The following is a 19,584-nucleotide window of genomic DNA, read 5'->3' as shown; positions in this document are numbered from 1 at the left end:
TCGGCGACCACGGTGGGAGCACACGTCCGGCGTCTACGCGGCCCGAGCCGGGCCCCCCCTAGGTCCCAGCACGAGCTCACCGGGAGTGCAGAAGTGAAGCAGGGCCGAGGTGTCGTAGCGGTCGGCAAAGCTGATCCAGCCATCCTCCATCGCTCCCCGCGCGCCCCACCGATACCTCCACCTCGTTCCTCCTCCGCTCCCAAATGCCGCGCTCTCCTCTAACGCGATTTGGTATCCGCACGAGCCTTTAGAAATTGCGCCAGCGGTTTCTGTGCCCCCCTGGTTCTCCGTCGGGCGTGGTCACTCGCTCTCCTTGTGTCCCTCTCAGGCAGTGTCCCTGTCACACGCCGCGTCCCTCTCGCACGCCGTCTCTTCCTTCACAGCCCCTCTCTCTCTCTCTCGATCTCCTGCTCCTTCTCACCACCCTCCCTCCCCGTCTCTCGCTCTCTCCCTCCCTCCCTTTCTCTCGCTCACAACATAACCATGGCAACGTGTTCTAATTGTCACGTGAGCGCCGTCGCTTGGGTAACCGCTTCAAGGCAGTGTTGCACGGCCCGGGTGCGTGAGCATGCACGCACACACACTAGCATGCATATGCCCACTCACATGCACACACACACACACTCTACCATGTGAACATGCTAACACACGCACACCCGCTCTCTCGCACGCACGCACATGGACGGCTTGTATACTCGTATGCACACAAACACGCACCCCCGTGCATATGCGTTTACACACGAATGCACCGCTACAGTTTGTGCAAACGCAGGCACTCGTGCAAACATTGCAAATGCATGGCCGCATGGTTAAGGTCACAGCAAATACAAATACAAAAAGCCCAGCATAGCCTTAACAGACTGTGGGGCAAGTGCTGCGAGCGAGCATCTATAAAGGCCAGTACGGTACACGAGGGGGTGGCTGGCAACAACCATGCCAGACCGCCTTTGTCCCCCCAGTGGCAATGTTTACACACCACATCACGAACTTATTTGAGACCGAGTCGAGCGAGGTGAGGCCCAGGACCGGTCGACACGCGCGCGCACACACACACATACCAGGACTGCACACATATGTAGTTTTACACATATTAAACACAACCACAAAATGTATGCATGCATGTGAACACAAGCACACAATCACAAAGGCCGGCACGTCGCATAAGGGCACGGTGTGGCCAGTTTGCACCCCTCTCGGCTGCCTTTGTCTCCCCAGCGTTGATGCACACGCACATCGCACGAGGTACTCGTGTCGACAACAGCGAAATAAAGAGGTGGTTGGGGTGGAGTTCGTGGCCGCAGTACATAAACGCAGCCTCCTCCACGGCACCACCTCCACATCCCAACCGCCGAGTGGCGTGCCGGCTCCCTCCCCCACCGCCTTGTGACCTCATCTGCCCTGGCCTCTGGGACGGTCACTTCCCCTCCAATTTCCGTGCCCCCCACGATTAAAACGCAATCGCGCTGCCCGGCCGCGGCTGTCATCATCATTCGGTGTTGTTTTGTAGCAGTTGTCTCAAGCGTTGGGATGCGTAAAGCGCGTGACCGGAAACCATGAGAGTAAAAACAGTAAAAGCACGGTTACGTGTTTGCCGCACGAATGTCTCACAATAAACACAAAGCGTTTCCCTGTTGAACCGAGAAACGCGAGGGCACTGCCACGGTGCAAATGCTAATCAAGCTGGACTTTATGCGCAGAGGTGGCCGGATTGATTTGATCCCATCTCCAGGAACCGCGGCAGTTGAAACAACGATGGTCATTTCAAATCAATGCATTCAATTCCACTGGAATCGGAAAGCAGTCACTGGTCGTCAGAATTGGTCATCAATTCTGAAGACGGTTTACGGTTTTACTACTTGGCATAGTCGTAGACATGCACAAGGACTCCTGAGTTCAGGAACGAGCCAATGGCCAAGTCTCGGTTTAAGGCCAAGGACGGTCAGGACAAGAAGCCGTTGTGACATGAACACAGTTGCTGGCCCAAAGGCCCAGCATGTCACATGGCCAGCAACAAACAGCACAACGACAGCTGTAATGGGTAGAAGCGTCTCTTGAATAGAGAGCTTGGACAGAGCCGATGAGAGGGAATTCCAGAGGGGAGCAGTGCGAGGGAAGAAGTGACGTTTGTGAGCGCCTATTAAGGCTGGCAAGGCAAGAGGGTGATGTCGTGAGCACTTGGCCACACCCCCTTTGTCTCTCAGGTTCTGACGTTCACACGTCGCACCAGCTACTTGTTGAAGGCTGCGTCGAGCGAGGTCATGGCAGGTTCAGATACCAATTGCCACTGGTGAATTAATGTTTGCACAGTCATCAATTGAACACAGACTGCCGGGCTTTGTGGCGCAGTGCACAAACGATTCATACATACAGGCACACTAGTATTCGACAGAAGTCAAAGTTTATTTTGCTTTACCAGGTGAGGATTCAAGAGACTAGGATGAAGTATCATTCGTAGGTGACCTGCATTACCAAAATGACAAAAGCAATAACGTAAAATAAAGTCTGCAATTAAGCAAATAAAAATCTGTGCAAAAACAACCACACCGACATAATCTATGTTAAATAGAACAAACGTTCTGAAATGAAAGTTGGCTCGGACAAATCACTTGTGAAATACAGAGTCAATTAAATTATAGAAACATTAAACTGGATTGAGATCGTTATTGACCGAGCAGCGTGTAGAGACCAGGGCGCCCGTCCAACACAAACAGACACGGCACGCACACACGTGGAGCCGCGACACTCACGCACACACGTGGAGCCGCGACACTCACGCACACACGTGGAGCCACGACACTCACGCACACACACGTGGAACCACGACACTCGCGCACACACGTGGAGCCACGACACTGCACACACACGTGGAGCCGCGACACTGCACACACACGTGGAACCACGACACTCGCGCACACACGTGGAGCCACGACACTGCACACACACGTGGAGCCACGACACTGCACACACACGTGGAGCCACGACATTGCACACACACGTGGAGCCACGACACTGCACACACACGTGGAGCCGCGACACTGCACACACACGTGGAGCCGCGACACTGCACACACACGTGGAGCCGCGACACTGCACACACACGTGGAACCACGACACTCGCGCACACACGTGGAGCCACGACACTGCACACACACGTGGAGCCACGACACTGCACACACACGTGGAGCCACGACATTGCACACACACGTGGAGCCACGACACTGCACACACACGTGGAGCCACGACACTGCACACACACGTGGAGCCACGACACTGCACACACACGTGGAGCCACGACACTGCACACACACGTGGAACCACGACACTCGCGCACACACGTGGAGCCACGACACTGCACACACACGTGGAGCCACGACACTGCACACACACGTGGAGCCACGACATTGCACACACACGTGGAGCCACGACACTGCACACACACGTGGAGCCACGACACTGCACACACACGTGGAGCCACGACACTGCACACACACGTGGAGCCACGACACTGCACACACACGTGGAGCCACGACACTGCACACACACGTGGAGCCACGACACTGGCACAGGCACGTGGAGCCGAGACACTCGCGCACACACGTGGAGCCGAGACACTCGCGCACACACGTGGAGCCGAGACACTCGCGCACACACGTGGAGCCACGACACTCGCACACACACATGGAGCCGAGACACTGCACACACACGTGGAGCCACGACACTCGCGCACGCACGTGGAGCCACGACACTCGCACACGCACGTGGAGCCGCGACACTCGCGCACACACGTGGAGCCGAGACACTCGCGCACACACGTGGAGCCACGACACTCGCGCACACACGTGGAGCCGAGACACTGCACACACACGTGGAGCCGCGACACTGCACACACACGTGGAGCCACGACACTGGCACAGGCACGTGGAGCCACGACACTCGCACACACACGTGGAGCCGCGACACTCGCGCACACACGTGGAGCCGAGACACTCGCGCACACACGTGGAGCCGAGACACTCGCGCACACACGTGGAGCCACGACACTCGCGCACACACGTGGAGCCGAGACACTGCACACACACGTGGAGCCGCGACACTGCACACACACGTGGAGCCGCGACACTCGCGCACACACGTGGAGCCGAGACACTCGCGCACACACGTGGAGCCACGACACTCGCACACACACGTGGAGCCGAGACACTGCACACACACGTGGAGCCGCGACACTGCACACACACGTGGAGCCGCGACACTGCACACACACGTGGAGCCGCGACACTCGTGCACACACGTGGAGCCACGACACTCGCGCACACACGTGGAGCCGAGACACTGCACACACACGTGGAGCCACAACACTCACACACACACGTGGAGCCACGACACTGCACACACACGTGGAGCCGCGACACTCGCGCACACACGTGGAGCCACGACACTGCACACACACGTGGAGCCGCGACACTCGCGCACACACGTGGAGCCACGACACTCGCGCACACACGTGGAGCTGAGACACTGCACACACACGTGGAGCCGCGACACTCACGCACACACAATGTGCCCTCCCTCACGAACAACACCTGCTCTCCGCTCGACCCAGACGTGTGTAATGCGCGCACACGATGCCACGCACGGCTACTCTCTCTGCGAACCCAGACTCATTGGCACTCCGCTCCGTCTGCACAAACCCCCCCTTCCAAAAAGCCAAAAACAAATCGGGATTAGCAGAAGACCGTTGATAAATCCTCCTGGCACCTCCTTCCCAGGCCCTCCCTGCAATCCAACTCCTCTTGGGACAAACCAGCGATGCACCAAACGGCTTGGAGTTCACCCAATGCCGAGTCCCCATTTCGCTTCTGCTTAACACATAATGGCCACAGGACAGAAACAAGAATTCATGATGTCTCCAAGCGGTTTTAAGGGTTTCCAAGCCAAACTTAGATCACATGTGGGATTATTTTGTTACTAATTAAACATGGCTCCCATTTATAAATAAAAGCATTTTTCAAAGGACCGGCAGACACGGAGACACACAGACAGACACGCAAGCAGAGAGAGACAACAAAGAGACACACAAAGACAAACAGAGAGAAACTATGTTGTGTGTCTGTGTTGTCTCGCTCTGCTTGCGTGTCTGTCTGTGTGTCTCCGTGTCTGTGTTTTGTCTCTCTCTCAAATTTAGCAATCTTTGGAAGAACGTAATCAACCAGGTGAGGTGCCGACTGTTGTGTTGGCCGACTCTCTGTTGTATTATATTGCATTTCTAAGTTCACTAGGTTTGTTTTCTACCTGATGACGGTTGCTTGTGTTGTGACCAAAACGTCGTATTATATCATTTAATTTATTTTCTTTCTACGTGACTTTACCGAAAGAACCAAAGAGTATGAAAACTATTAATTGGTTGACCTGCACTGAGGATCTTCAGCAGAAGTCTAACTCGTTGAGGAAATGCCTTTGAGCGACGTTGGGAATCTGGCCATCAACCTTTTGCTGACTACCATACTGATCGTTTCACCGCCCTCACAGTGTTCAGCCACCACACGGCAGGTCACACCACACTCACTCACCACACTGGAAGTAACCTCACTTTTTTCAACGGTTTTACTTAACTTGATTCCTCTGTTTGTCTGGTCAAATCTTGTAATCAAAATTTTGTCCACTTCCCGTTGTCCAATCAATTCCACATTTTGCACACGCACTCGGATCCTGTGACAATGCATGCCTGTATCAAAATCAAGTAATCAATTAATTATCTACTTTAAAGCAATTTACATTTTGTATGGACGCCTTATTATTTATATATATATATTGGTGTAGGTCAAAAACGCCGCGGTCCCTAAACTGTGGAATTGGCTCGCACAAAAAGCAGGCGCCGCGTGTCTCAGGCGCCATTGACGTACTTCTCGACCGCGAGTTAAACGAAGTTGTTAATAAAACCGTTGATTTAAAAAAACGAGTTTATTTGGATTTAACTGCAGGGCGGCGGTGTTCCCGTGAGTGAGTGGCGCGCACCTCTGTCCACGATGTCGCGGATGCAGGTGAACGTGACGCTCCGGCGAGGCGTTGAACCCGAGTCCGTCGCCGAATGAGCAAACATGCCGAGCGACGCTTCCGGCCTCTCCCTCCTCCTCCCCCAAGCTCCCAGCCGACGTGCGGTAATCAAATGACGCTTTATGACGGAACAAAAGCGAACGCTACTGAAGCGAGAAACAGACAAAGGTTGTGTATGCCCGGGAGTTCAACGTTATAGAGGTCGCAACGGCAGCAGTCGAGGCTGTACGCGCATGGCCAAGGAGGTTCAGGAAGGGCGCGCGTGCTAAAACGAGGCTGTATAAGCTCCTTAGCCCAGTAATCTCAGCCTAAGCACAATTAGCTGCGAGGAAGCTTGTTGGGCGTCGTGGGTTCTGGCCGACGAGACTTCGCTCCATAAGCCCACGTGGCCGCCGTGGAATTGAAACCCACACTTGGAACGCATTTCAGAATTCAGCCCTGAACTTGCACAGGATTCCATCTGGACGAGTACGAGACCGAGAACCTGCAACGACTCAACAATTAAAAGGAGATTATTGCGCTCAAGAATTAAGGAAAGCAACCTTGACCGCGAGGTTGTCCAAGCTTGTGGGCATTGCTCCATGAAGTGTTAAACCAAGAGGGGATGGGAGGGAACGAGATGGAATAGGGCACACAGCACAAAGGAGACGGTGGAAATGAGACAAGAATTGAGTAGAATCGGGACCCAGCTAAATAATAAATGGATAAAGCCAAATCACAAACACGAGCAAAACTCTTGCCATTTTTTTTTCCTGAGTAGGAATGAAAAAGCAACGTGAGCATTGGTTGCTTGGCAGCGACGGTCTTTTATAGCTTACGGTCAAATTACTTAAACATTTTTGGAAAAATAATCAGCGTCTTTTTCCCCCAAGATCTTTACTGAAAAAGCCAAATTTGCTAGATTCGCATGTAGAATACAGGTCACCTAAGCATGCCCTCCATAATTTTACTGTATAAAGCACGGAAAATACATTAATATCATATATTTAAATACACACACAAGCTTATGCCACATGGCCCAGCAGTCGTGTGACAAATCTTCCATTTTAAACATCCAGCTGGTATCATTGCGCCTTCCTGGATTAAAATATAATATTTCTAAGATGCGGTAATGATTATAATGGCCAGGTTTCCTTGAGATCAATCACATGACATGGGAGGATTTTGGCGAGAGATTTGAAAAAAATATGTAGAGAGGAATAAAAAAAATTACATCACAGCTTTACTTTGTGCATCTTGATGATCGTTCTGCCAGCGCAGGACGTTTCTGTTTAATCACTTTGTAAATTAAGAGGTAGACGATTACGAAATGAGGGTGATGACGATGATCACAGGTGGAGCACGGCCTCGTTGGAGCGACTTTCGTGAAAGCTGCGCTCCCGCCGCGGGCCGCACAGCAGCAATGGAAAGATTTGCATCGCGAGTGGCACCAGAACACGGCCATCGCTGGCGAGGAGCCGAGTAGAAGCACTGCGCCGCGCTGGCCTCCAAGTCACCGGCTCACAGAGACTTGTGCCACCACCAACTTGCAATGACTTAGAAACCAACCGGATGGCTATCACTGCGGTGAGGAGAACGTGATGGATCATAGTAGGACAGTGACACATTTGAGCTCCTATCCCCATCGGCGTTCCTTTCGGCCCATCATCCGTCCAATCTATAAAATAAGTACCGCTTTGTGAGATGTCGACAGAGGTAGTCCTGCGCACATAGGTCACCAAATTGCACATGAGGTTTCCAGCATGACACAGTACAGCAAGTAGGTGCATAGGTTCCTCAACAATGTTCCAAAATGTATTGTTCGTCTCTTGTACGTGTAGTGGGTTCTATTGAAACGCACTCTTGAGTATGGAGGCAACACGTTTTATTCTCCAACACAACACAGGTAAGTCTGCACCCACGGGATAACCGCTCAGGGTGGTGACCACCCGGGATAGCTACATAACACTCACGGGAACACTATATAACCTGCCGGCCCAGCTAACACGTTGCCCGGCTCTCGACGGCTTCTCTCACGCCCGAAGACCCGAGGATCCAGGACTTGGCGGCGGGCCCCAACTCTTCTAAGCAGCACTCCAACGACGGCGACCACGCCGGCTCCCCCGCCCCAGGTTATATCCGCTCTGGCGTGGCCGGCTCCGTCCCTGGCCACGCCCCATTTCAGATTCTTCTCGAGGGCTCTGGTACCTCATCAAGGTGTCCCTCTCAACCCCCTTTGGGGGTAGCGACGCAACCCGCCGTCCCAGCGCATCAACAGACCCCCTTTCAGGATCACCGGGGCTACCCTCAGTCGGTCCACCTCCTCAACAGCGTTCGTGACCCATCGCCTTAGCCCCAACCAGGCGGAGGATTCCTCCTTGAGGCGTCCCCATTCTGCACAGGTCAATCCCAGGGTGGTATCACCCGCGTCCGACACGGCGGAAACATCGGGGGGTGGAGCGTCCACCGACGCCAAGACAGGGGGAGGCAATCCTGCATCCGCCGGCTTACAACGCCCCGCGCCCATGAGACATGCGCACCCGTTACCCGGCGGCAAGCGCGACAAAGCATCGGCATTCACGTGACGGAGACCCTTTCGATATGACACTTTAAACGAATAATCTTGAAGGACTTCCAGTCAACGAGAGAGCTGGACAGATGACTGGTCGACACGCAGCGCGTATTGGAGGGCCGCATGGTCTGTGCGTACCTCAAAGCTCCGACCATAGAGGTACGGGCGGTACTGCTGGATGAAAATCACAACAGCCAACAGCTCCCGGCGTGTCACACAGTAACGTTGTTCGGCCGGTGACAACACTCTGCTTCCGTAGGCTACGACGCTCTCCACACCCTCCACGACCTGGGACAACATGGCGCCAATGCCGGTGTTGCCGGTGTTGCTGGCGTCCGTGTCCAGAACGAAAGGCAAGGCAAAATCGGGATATCGAAGGGGAGGTGCATTAACAAGACTGTCCCTTAGCGTGACAAAAGCAGCCTCCTCCTCTGCCCCCCATCGAAACTTTTGCCTCTTGGCCGTCAGAGCGTGAAGAGGTTTCCCGGTAGTGGCGAACCGGGGCAAGAACCGGCGATAGTAAGAGGCAAATCCGATAAAGCTACGCACGTCCCCCACCGACTTGGGTGTGGGCCAAGTGCGTACGCACGCCGTCTTTTCCAGGTCCGTCGCCGTCCTCTACGCACTGGCAATGTGTCCCAAGTATCGCACCGATCGTTGGAGCAGGTGGCATTTCTGCGGCTTAAATTTCAAGTTCGCATCCCGCATCTTTAGGAAAACTGCACATAACTGTTGCAAATGCTCTTTGAACGTACGGCCAAAAACCATCACATCATATAGGTAAATCAAACAGCAGTCCCACTAGAGTCCCGCTAACACAAGCTCCATAAGCCTCTGAAATGTAGCCGGTGTGGAGTGGAGCCCCATCGGAAACCAGTTAAATTCAAACAACCCCTGCGGTGACCGGAACTCTCATCCAACGGAAATTGCCAAAATCCCGACAACAAGTCAAGGGTAGAGAAAAACCGCGCCCCGGACAGAGCATCCAAGGAATCGTCCATACGCGGGAGTGGGTATGCGTCAGCAACAAAGACCTTATTCAGTTTGCGAAAATCAACACAAAATCGCAGACTCCCATCACGTTTCTTGACAAGCACTATGGGTGCACCCCACGGACTGTTCGACAGTGAAATAACGTCAGCGGCCAACATATCGTCTACCGCCTGACGGACATGGTCCTTATCTTTAGGACTTAATCTTAAGGGTGTTGTCGGATGGGGGCGGCATCTCCTGTATCAATGTGGTGGCGCAGGAGAGTCGTGCTACCAATGTCGTATTTCCCCTTACTAAAAACGTCAGAAAATTCCCACAAGAGTGAGCGCAATTCGGTTCTCTAAGCATCAGTTTGGGGTTTTCGGAACAGAGAGCGTCCATCCACCTCTCATCGCCCGGCGCACCCTGCTCCGAAGCCGATGTGACCCCAACCTCACCAAGAATATTGTCGCCGCAACGTGCGGTGGACGCATGGGCCAACACAGTACCTGGCTGTGTAACGGACGTGACCAACCCAGTGTTGAGGACCTGAATAAAGGGTTCCTGGTCACGGGACACCAAGGTCGGAGCCCCCGCTAGTGTTAACCCACGACTCGCCTTATTTGAGGGTCCCAGTAGGATCCCTTCGGCGGTTGCCCCGCAATCGAGTTGCTTCCGTAGTCGCAGGGGCACCAGCATTAGTGCTCCGGGCGGAATTTTAACGGTCTTACTCGTCACAGCCTGGACTGTAGCGTTAGCTGTGTGCAATTGAGTTGGAGAAGAAAGAAAAGCCAATCGGCGACCCGATGGCAACTCGATGCAGCCCGATCTATCAGGATTTTAAGGGGCATTTTTCATAAGAAATCGGTGCCCAGTAGACAGGGCACGGCCAAGGATTTTTAAAAACTAGCACCGGCCCGGTCAACTGGATGTCGCCGATACATACCGTAGCAGTAATTTGACCGATGATCCCTAGGGATCCCCCGTTCGCGGCGAAACATGGAATGGCGACAGGTTGAAGAACGCAGGAGTGTTTGGGCAAAATATTAAAATAAACTGAGAAAATATTAGTGGACGCTCCAGTGTCGATGAGCACTCCTCACTTCTATCCCTTGTACTGTCCCTACAATGGCTGATGAGCTCACCGCCGCGGCGACAACCCGATGTGCCAACTCTGAAAAGGGGTCCTGGGTAAACAAGTGATTACTGATATTTATTTAGACAAGGGAAAACAAACGCAACAAACGCGGATGTAGATTCCGTAGCGTCCCGTCACAAGTAGCACAGCTTGCCGGCGCGAGGTCACGTCGTTGCACGTACCGGCATCATGGGGGTGGGGCGCTTGATGTGTGGCATCGTCAACTCGGCTGGCAAGGAGAGTACTTTTAGTGCAGGGTTTTTGTCGTTGACGTTTGGGCGATCGTTTCGCCAACTTGGCTGGGTGTCTACAGGGAGAGCCCATGACAGCAATAAACCGATGCACCTCTGTGTCCAAACACAAGGACAACGCAAACATCGTCACTGGTGCCCCTGCACGAGTGGTGGAAATTCCACATTCTTATGGTGGGGGTTCGCACGTGCAAAGGACGACTACTGTTCACTTCCCACGAAGTGGTACTTATTTTAGCATCTCTGGATGGATGGATGAGGGACCGAGTCAACTCCTGAGCCAGATGTGAACTCACTATCTTTTGGCTGAGAGTCGCAGGATTTAAATGACTGGACGACAAAAACGAAAAGGGGGGGGGGGGTGGGGTTAAGTTTGGTGCACGTGACCCCCGGCCACACACACAGAGACAAAGACACGCACAGCCAGATACACACACACGTGTGGGAATTGTGCAACGCGACCAGATCCAAAAAAACCCAAGGACGTTCTCTGGGGCAAGGAGAAACGTGCCACCCAAAAGATGGATGCACAGATGGGTCCACCTCTCTGGGCAATGATCTTCACTCTCCGAGTGCAGTAATGAGGTCATAGACATTGGCAGTCGGCTTGTTTGGCGCGCTGCGTGCGTAGACAGAGAAATATTGCCGACGGAATGAAGCGCTGAATGGGTTTTAATATTTTCTTTCTTTCAGAGCGATGCCATTGGCAGTGGCATTGCTTGAGAGGGATGGTGGGGAGGGGGAGATCAGCGGTAGTCGCACGCGTTTGAGCGGAGGCACAATGGAGACTCCAGTCCGTTTGCTCGGCTAATACCAGCGCGAGCCAGCCTGGAAATAGCAGAGGACAGGGATGGAAAGATCATGAGTTCTGTAAACTGTGACTGGTGGAAGAGAATGGATCATAAGGGGAGGCACAAGGGGGAGAACCAAAAGCTGCGATGAGGAAGAGCTTGATGGACGTGTAATATAATCTAGCTGGACGATGCCGTCACATTTAGAGTGGCTAGCCGACGATGTTCATATCATGGTATGGCAGGGGTTCTCAACTTTTTGGCACGGCGCACACCGATCAAGATCACTCGTCCTCAAGTCCTTCCCCCCCCCCCCACAATCTAGCTCACTCGCATTGTGTGACATCAGCAGCGTGGCTCAACTTGGACAGTGGAAAAATAATGCTAGTGCCTCCGGCGTCGCAGTGAGCGAGAGACATTTGTGCGCTCATCGCCGCACAACGTGGCTCCAATGTTCTCCGGGCACCAAACTAAAACAAAATCTGGTGGAAAGAAAATTAAAACTATTCTCTCCACGCCATGTCAAAATCTATACGCGGCATGGGTCCTTTTATAGGCGCGAGTTGGCGGTGTGGCCGGCACCGCGCGAGCCGGCCGTTCACAGGAATAGCTCTCGGCGCCCGCTCAGCCGCCAGCAATATCCGCGGCCGTTTCGGTGCCTCCTAATCCACACTCCGCGCCAGGCCGGCTCCAGCGAGACACCCAACACCACCACTGCGCCGTGCCGTCATTTCAGCAAGGGTCAGAGTTGAAGATTTGCGTGTGCGTGTGTGCGGGAAGGAACTCCCTCGCCTCTCAAAGAATTCTGCAGTGCCCTCTGTGTTTGCGTTTGTACTCCGTTAATGCGATGAACAATTTTGCGCATAGTGTCACCGTTAAAATTATTATTTATCATTATGCTTGTTCACGCTAGAATGCCTCACGTGTGTCTCAATTATTGCCATATTGTTTCCCCAACCAAGTAATTTGCAGCGTCACTTTTCAAATTGATCAAACTGGTAGCATGACACTTTGCATAAAATGGCCTGCTCTTATAATGATGTCACAAGATATTTAACGTCCGTGAAGCTATGAAGCATACGACATGTATTATGGTGAAAAAACACCCACAACAGTAACCAGAGCAGCTCGCTGAATTGGAACCGCAAAATGTGGCGAACGTGCTATCGCTAGGCCATGTCACTGCCTCCCCAACTATCGCTTCTGTGGCGAGATACATTGCTGGCAAAACGGAATCCGAGGTTTGGTGAAGCGATAGGTGGGCCCACGTGAGGGAAATGCAGAGCTCGTCATGGGGAGATGGTGGGCCAGAGCTGCACTGACTGGTACGTTTCGTTTCCGAAAGGAGTACCCTTCCCTTTCACTGCCAAGTACTGTCGGGAATTTATGTTCACGTTTCCCTTCCAATTTTTTTATCGGCACCAGAAAAATATAGTTCATGGACCATTGTAGAAATTGTTAAAACAAGGAGGTGGAAAACATTAGACATAAAGAAATATAAAAACAATATTAAATTCAGCTGATATTATTTCAATACTTATGATACCCAAATTATCAATGTTTATTTACGGACATTTAAAAAAAAAACACGACTATGTTTCGCCAACATCATGTAGTGCCAGCAGGTGAAGGATCCCATCTGACTCATTCCAGTCGCCGTTTCTGACGACCAATTTGTACGTAACGGAATATATAAGCGGACAAATGCCTCCTTCACATATTTGTCTCTCCATACTTTTTTTTACATCCCATAAGTCACATGGCCTTATGGGTGTACATCATTTTAACAGCATTGGTTCATCAAAAGTAAACGCTGGACCAGTTTTGACATTGTGTTATCAACAGTCAGGCTCGCTTGAACCAATGCTGTGAACTACTCGCCGTCGATACAGGCAAGATACGCAGTCGCTCGAATATCTGTAGATAATCCACTGCGAGCAAAACCCACGTTGCCTGCATCTGCAGGGCTCGTGCAGCATTATTGACACTTACGCTTAAAAGCGTTAAAGTGTTGATAAAAGTCAGTCTCTGCGAATATTCGGTCCAAGGTTTGTTGATCCAACGCTACTGAAATCGTGCACTCCCATAAGGCCGTGTGGCTGATAAGAGTGGAGATGGCGATGCGACCAGCACATGAGGTTTAATCGCATCTCTCTTTCTCCCCAGTTCTGATGACATTGAGCACAAACCACAACAGGCTCAGTCAACCTACGGGAGACCCAGGTTAGGGTCAGAGACAAAATACCAAAGGAGCTGCGGGAGGTCATGAATCGGACCCAGGTTATCTCGATGGCTGAGCGCAGTATGCCAACCACTGCACCATGACACCCCGCACGACACACACTGCACTTCCTCAATGTAACCCTACCCTTACACCTTCACGATGGGAGGACAAAAACAAGTTATCGGAGGACGTGACGTTAAAAGAGCCACATGGCTCAAGTTTCCACATCTGCGCATGCAAGCCGCCACATGTGTTTGCACGCCAGGCCACGTGTAACATTTTAGCAAAAGTATGCCTCCACCAACACACGCATCACCCCGTGTGTTCCAGCATGATGCTTAATCCAATACAGTGACAAGCCACACCACATGGCTGCAGCGAGACAGCGAGAGCCACGCACAGGGCTTGGCAGCACGTCGCGGCTTCATCCCCACGACAAGGCAAAGGTTACCAGGAACCTCAAGTGCAGAGAAGTCTCGTGACATTACCAGACCTCTGATTACCATGGTTGGCTACGTACGCTACGAAAGGAGTTCAACGTACATCACAGACTGCGTTACGCTTCATTGTGCCATTTTACATTGATCTCTAAATCTCTGGCCACAGGGGTGCGCTCAGTCAAGTGACGACACATCTGGGAGGCTCAACTGGAACACATGGAGAGTTGAAACCCCCTCCTTCCGTTAGTCCAGCCCAGTTTTACATAAAGCTACCCACTTGGGAACTAGCACCACCCACTCAATAGTGAGTGGACCTCCTCACTCTTCTGATGTCAGCCATGCCCACTGCTTATAGGCCCTACCCACTCCCTTACTAGCTCCTGCACACTTCTCAGGTAAATCTTGACTTAAAGCTTTCGATGACTGCAGGAATTCATATTTTTTGGGTCTTTCGGTAAGCCACGTAGATAGAAAAATAATAAAATTATCACGACGTTTCAATCGCAAGACAAGCAATCGTCATCAGGTGAAAAAATATAGCGAGAGCTGCCGAGGCATTAGAAAATATTTTCTCCTGCCTCACCTGATGACGATTGCTTGTGTTGCGATCGAAACGTGATAATTTTATTATTTTCTATCATCGTGGCTTTACTGAAAGACCCAAAGAATACTTCTCAGGTAGTCCTGCCCTTTGCCTATATCATGTGAAAGAAAAATGTTTGTTGAATTTCATTTGAAACGAAAAAATAAAAATTGCCGATACGGACAGAACGATAATTTAAATGTCATTCTGTCAATGGTGAAAACAATACCAATTCTGCGATGAATTCAGGCACTTATTTCAAAAAGCAATTTCATGTACATCATGGCATTGATTCTACGAACAATAATTATCATTATTAAATCATGGAGAATTTGTAACGCGCACAGTTTTCGTTCACTCTCAGAAAAATAATCAATTGGAGGCGCAGAAAGCCACAGACAAGCGGGAAAGGCAACTAGAACAAGTGTCCAATAATTTCCAAAGTTCTGTGGGCCTGTATTATGACGTTTGTAAAACTCCGTGAATGAGTACTAATACATGTGGGAGGCACACCTGGTGAAATCCTGGCAGTGTGGAATTTGCAAATGTGTTTAGTGGACACCGAGAGGCGAACCCTTACGAATAGCACGTTCGATTCTCGCCGGCGAGGAGCTGGTCACAGGGGGAGGCGACGTAGAGCGCAGAATCGGGTTGGTCAACAGGGCGATTTGCAAAAGCGCAGGTAAAACCAAATGGAAACAGGGGTCTGTTTGGTAGACCATTAGTAAAATGGAGGGGATGGTGGCAAGTCAGGGCAAGTTTCAGAAAGGACGAATACCAGCAGAGAGCAACGGTTCGGGGCACATGAACTGAGAAATTCCTTAATTCGTGGGGCTGATGACGGAACAAAGACCAAGCAGAAGGTTTACCAGAAATTGAACTCCTTTACATATGTAAAACACACACACAAAACTACGACAGGAATGGTTTTTTTCAAAATCTCTGCACGCACCAGCTAACCTTGTTATGCAAATCCAAGGCACGGTCGCCCAGGCGTGAGTGTCCCACTGTGCACAGAGCAGACCCCACAACCCGAGTGAGATACTGGGGTTTTCCCCCATGCGACGCTTCGATTCTTCGCTTGCTTTTGATTACAAAGGCGATTTCCTGTTCAAGCGAGCACTTAGGTCGAGATCATCGCCTGTGGTGGAAATTCCACATTCGTCGAGTGTGGTCAAGTCTCCTCATAGGACAACCAATGTTGACTTCCCCACCACAAAGTGGTGCTCATTGTACAGGGACATAAGTGCCGAGTCAACCCTCGGCCATGATTTAAACTCACAACCTTCCGATTGCGAGTCGCTCGCTCGAACGTGGAGCCACCCGACCGGTTTGCTCCGAGACTTGTCGGCAACATTCACCATTCATCAACTGCTGCAATCTAACAGGAAACAGAACAAGAAGGGGCGTGACAGCTGCTCCGAACTCGAGATAGTGCGAGCGAGCACCTATTGCCACAGGTGCTATGTCAGTGGAGCGGCTGCCATACCCAACCACCTTTGTCTCCCCAACAACCCGGTCCTCAAATGCATGAAGGGACCCAGCAGTTCCTTTTGATGCCGCACGCGGGGAGCACTCGCAAACGGCGATGACACGGCCAGAAGCCGGACCACGGCCGCTGCGCTTGAGCGGACGGAAGACTGCCGCTCGGCCAGACGCCTCTCCCTCAGTTGAGGCAGACTGAAAGAAGGCGGCTGAAGCAAACGTGTGAAGCTACTCGCGGCGACTATTAACGCCATGCTCGGTCAATTGTTGTCATCAACGTGGCACTATTCTGGTCCTGGAGAGTTGACTCGCGGCACAGATCCACCTTCAGAATTGTACAAGTGTTGATTTGATTGATTATGGCCCTTTGCTCAATCCACTGGTGAATGTGTCCAAATATAATCTGCAAAGCAATATGAACATTCATTGCTGCGCAAGTGAATATGAATGCGGATTTTCAAATGTAGAACTTTACTCGCTGGAAGGACATAAAAAAAAAGACAAGGAGCCAAGATGTCCTTGTAACCTACTTCATTAAGCGCAATGTGAAACAGACTTAGAGCAGGTTAATGCTCTCGTACGATCAGCAAGCCACAGCCGGTTACTCGACCATCAGGGTTTCAGCTAGGATTTCAAGCACAGGAGCCAAAGCAGTTTTCTATGCAGTCCACTTGAAAGACAAAAACTTTTCCCAAACATTTTGGAACATTTCAAGCAGCTGACCTTTCTGCAACGATTGCCAAGTTTCTTTAGTGCTCTGTGTTTTGGCCGACAAACTAAAGTGATACAATTCATGCATGCAAACACGCACGCGTGTGTGCCGTGTGCGCATACACGCATGCTTGGGTGCGTACGATTGTAACAATGTGTGGCGGTTCCTGGATATTACGCAACACAAACCGATAGTGGTTTCCAAGACGCGGAGCTGTTGTTGTGTGTGCGTTGGTATGGCATTCGCGGTTGGTATGGCGTTCGCGTTTCGGTTGCGAACAGCAGGGTGGGGTGGGTGGGACCGTGGCGGGGAGAAGCAGCGTTGATTGGGGGGTTGCAGCGGTGGTGGGGTGGAGGGGGGGGCGAGACGAGAACTGCCATCGGAGGAGAAGCGCGAGGTGGTGCCAGCGATGAGCTCACCAGGCAGGCAGCGCTCCACTCGATTTCACGGCCAGTGGGAATCGCGGTGGCACCTCCTTCGCTCTGGACTGTGCCAGACAGTCCTCGATCCCAAGGCCGTCAGGACTGGCTCCTCCGACCCCTTGGAGTCCTAAAGCTGGGCTGCCCGGGTCCGCGTCTCGACTGAGCTACACACCAAAACCAATGCTGCCAAAATGATGCCCTTCCAGAAAGCCATGTGGCTGATGGAGTGTGTCAAACATACTTAAGATATTTTACGAGGATATGGGAAGAAGGTAAACCATCCGATTATTTATTTACCTTCTTATATTCTCCACGATGCAAAACATTATTTTCTGTTCACTCGTTTCCTCCACCCATGCTGAGGACTCAGACTCTCAAACACCATTTACTCTCATCCTGCACACTGTGTTCAACCACCATACTACAGTCACAACAACACCCACCCACACTCACTCACCCACCCACCCATACACCAGACCAAGCCACGCAGACCCACTCACCACACTGCGGGTTAAACATTTTTCTTCCAGTGTTAGTTTCTTTTCCTCCACTTGGGAATTCGCCCCCAGTCTCTTTTACAAGTTTTTACAATAATAACCATGCTCAATTGAATCAATGCGTCAACTCATACCTATTACAAATGCGATCGTGCTGTTCGTTGCTGGCTGCTTGACATGTTTGGGCCTTTGGACTGGTGTTTAGCCAAGGTGTTAAAAAAAAAACAAAGATCCCAATCAGGACTGACGTTTCCTGCATGGACGGTACCGGCCAGTTCAGCCACCAGACACGAGACAGGTTCAACTTGGCAGTTGAACCTGTCAGTTGAACCTGTCAGTTGAACCCATCTCGCACTGCTCGCCACACACCAAAAATTATTTGCAAGGCAAATTCAACAAATATATACACTTGCTCATCCAAATGAGCACAAAAATAATACATACACTCACACACCGAAACACTTCTATTGAGTCGTATTGGCAGTTTAGGCAGGTGCTACTCGATAGTTAAATGGTAGCACAGCAAACAACGGGGCAGTGTGGCCAAAACTATTGCCAGCTCGACTTTGTCTCCTAGTGGGCATGATAATGCACTACAAGAGGTACCCATTTCATCATCATCATCTAGCATCTCACCCAAAAGGAGATTCAGGACAGGTTCAGATGGCAATTTGCTACAGATGGCAATTTGCTACAGCTGTCATCCACGGTCAGAAATTGAGCCGAGGTTGATGCGTTAATAGCATACACAGACCAGCAGGAACGTTACATTAATGATGCACTTTCCTCAAGAACTGCACAGGTGACACAGCGGTCGAGAAACCAGCTCGCAATCAGAAAGTTACAAGTTCAAATTCTGGTTGGAATTTGACTTAGCTCATCTATCCAATGGTGGTTGTCCTAAGCATATACTAGCACCCGTCATGGCAACGTGGAGTTTTTAACACTCGCTTGGGGCTGTAAACAGCAGAGGAGCACATCCCCAAATGTGCAGTTGAGCAGCAAATCACTTTGCGTCTTTTCTCAAGGACAGCTGAAAGTAAGGCGGGCGGCTATGCGAGGATGTCAGGTTTAAACCACAAAACAATTATCTCGCACGGCACAACCAGCACCGATCCGATTTCACAGCCATTCCACGTGGAATTTTGCTCGTGAGGAACTCACCTGTTGCACCAAATTCCTCTTTTTCTCGAATTAATTCACTCCCTGCACATGCTCATGTTCAAATGTAATATCTGCAGCTATTAAAAATAAACAAATTACCAACTGGCATTTTCCTGTTATTTCTCTGTTGCTCCAAAGACCATGGCCGTTGGCGAGGTTTTGGACAATGGTACTTACTATAAGATTGTACAATATATATAATTGGGAATGAAGGGTGTATCATATTCAAAGCAACCACACATCAAGACACTGTACCAAACAGTTCACCACATGGAACATAGGCAAATTATATGGTAATAC

General features: G+C 51.1%; 1 protein-coding gene across 4 annotated transcripts in view; it reads right to left on the bottom strand.

Annotated features, from left to right (window-relative positions):
- The window catches only part of LOC144720134 (echinoderm microtubule-associated protein-like 1), a 75,533-nt gene that overhangs the window by 41,713 nt on the left and 14,236 nt on the right, over positions 1-19,584 (bottom strand). The window contains exon 1 of one of the 4 annotated variants that reach the window (XM_078596635.1): positions 81-398. The exons of 2 other annotated variants lie outside the window; for them this stretch is intronic. In XM_078596635.1, the coding sequence (XP_078452761.1) occupies positions 81-150 (70 nt within the window). In that variant the 5' untranslated portion in view covers positions 151-398. Of the gene's footprint in view, positions 1-80; positions 399-19,584 lie in introns of those variants that run through there. One more of the 4 variants, XM_078596633.1, reaches the window with a different exon arrangement.

The sequence above is a fragment of the Lampetra planeri genome, chromosome 7, assembly GCF_965212315.1.
Source record: "Lampetra planeri chromosome 7, kcLamPlan1.2.h2, whole genome shotgun sequence".
NCBI lineage: Eukaryota > Metazoa > Chordata > Hyperoartia > Petromyzontiformes > Petromyzontidae > Lampetra > Lampetra planeri.
The sequence above is the reverse complement of the archived record's forward strand: the minus strand, read 5'-3'. Positions and strand labels throughout refer to the sequence as shown.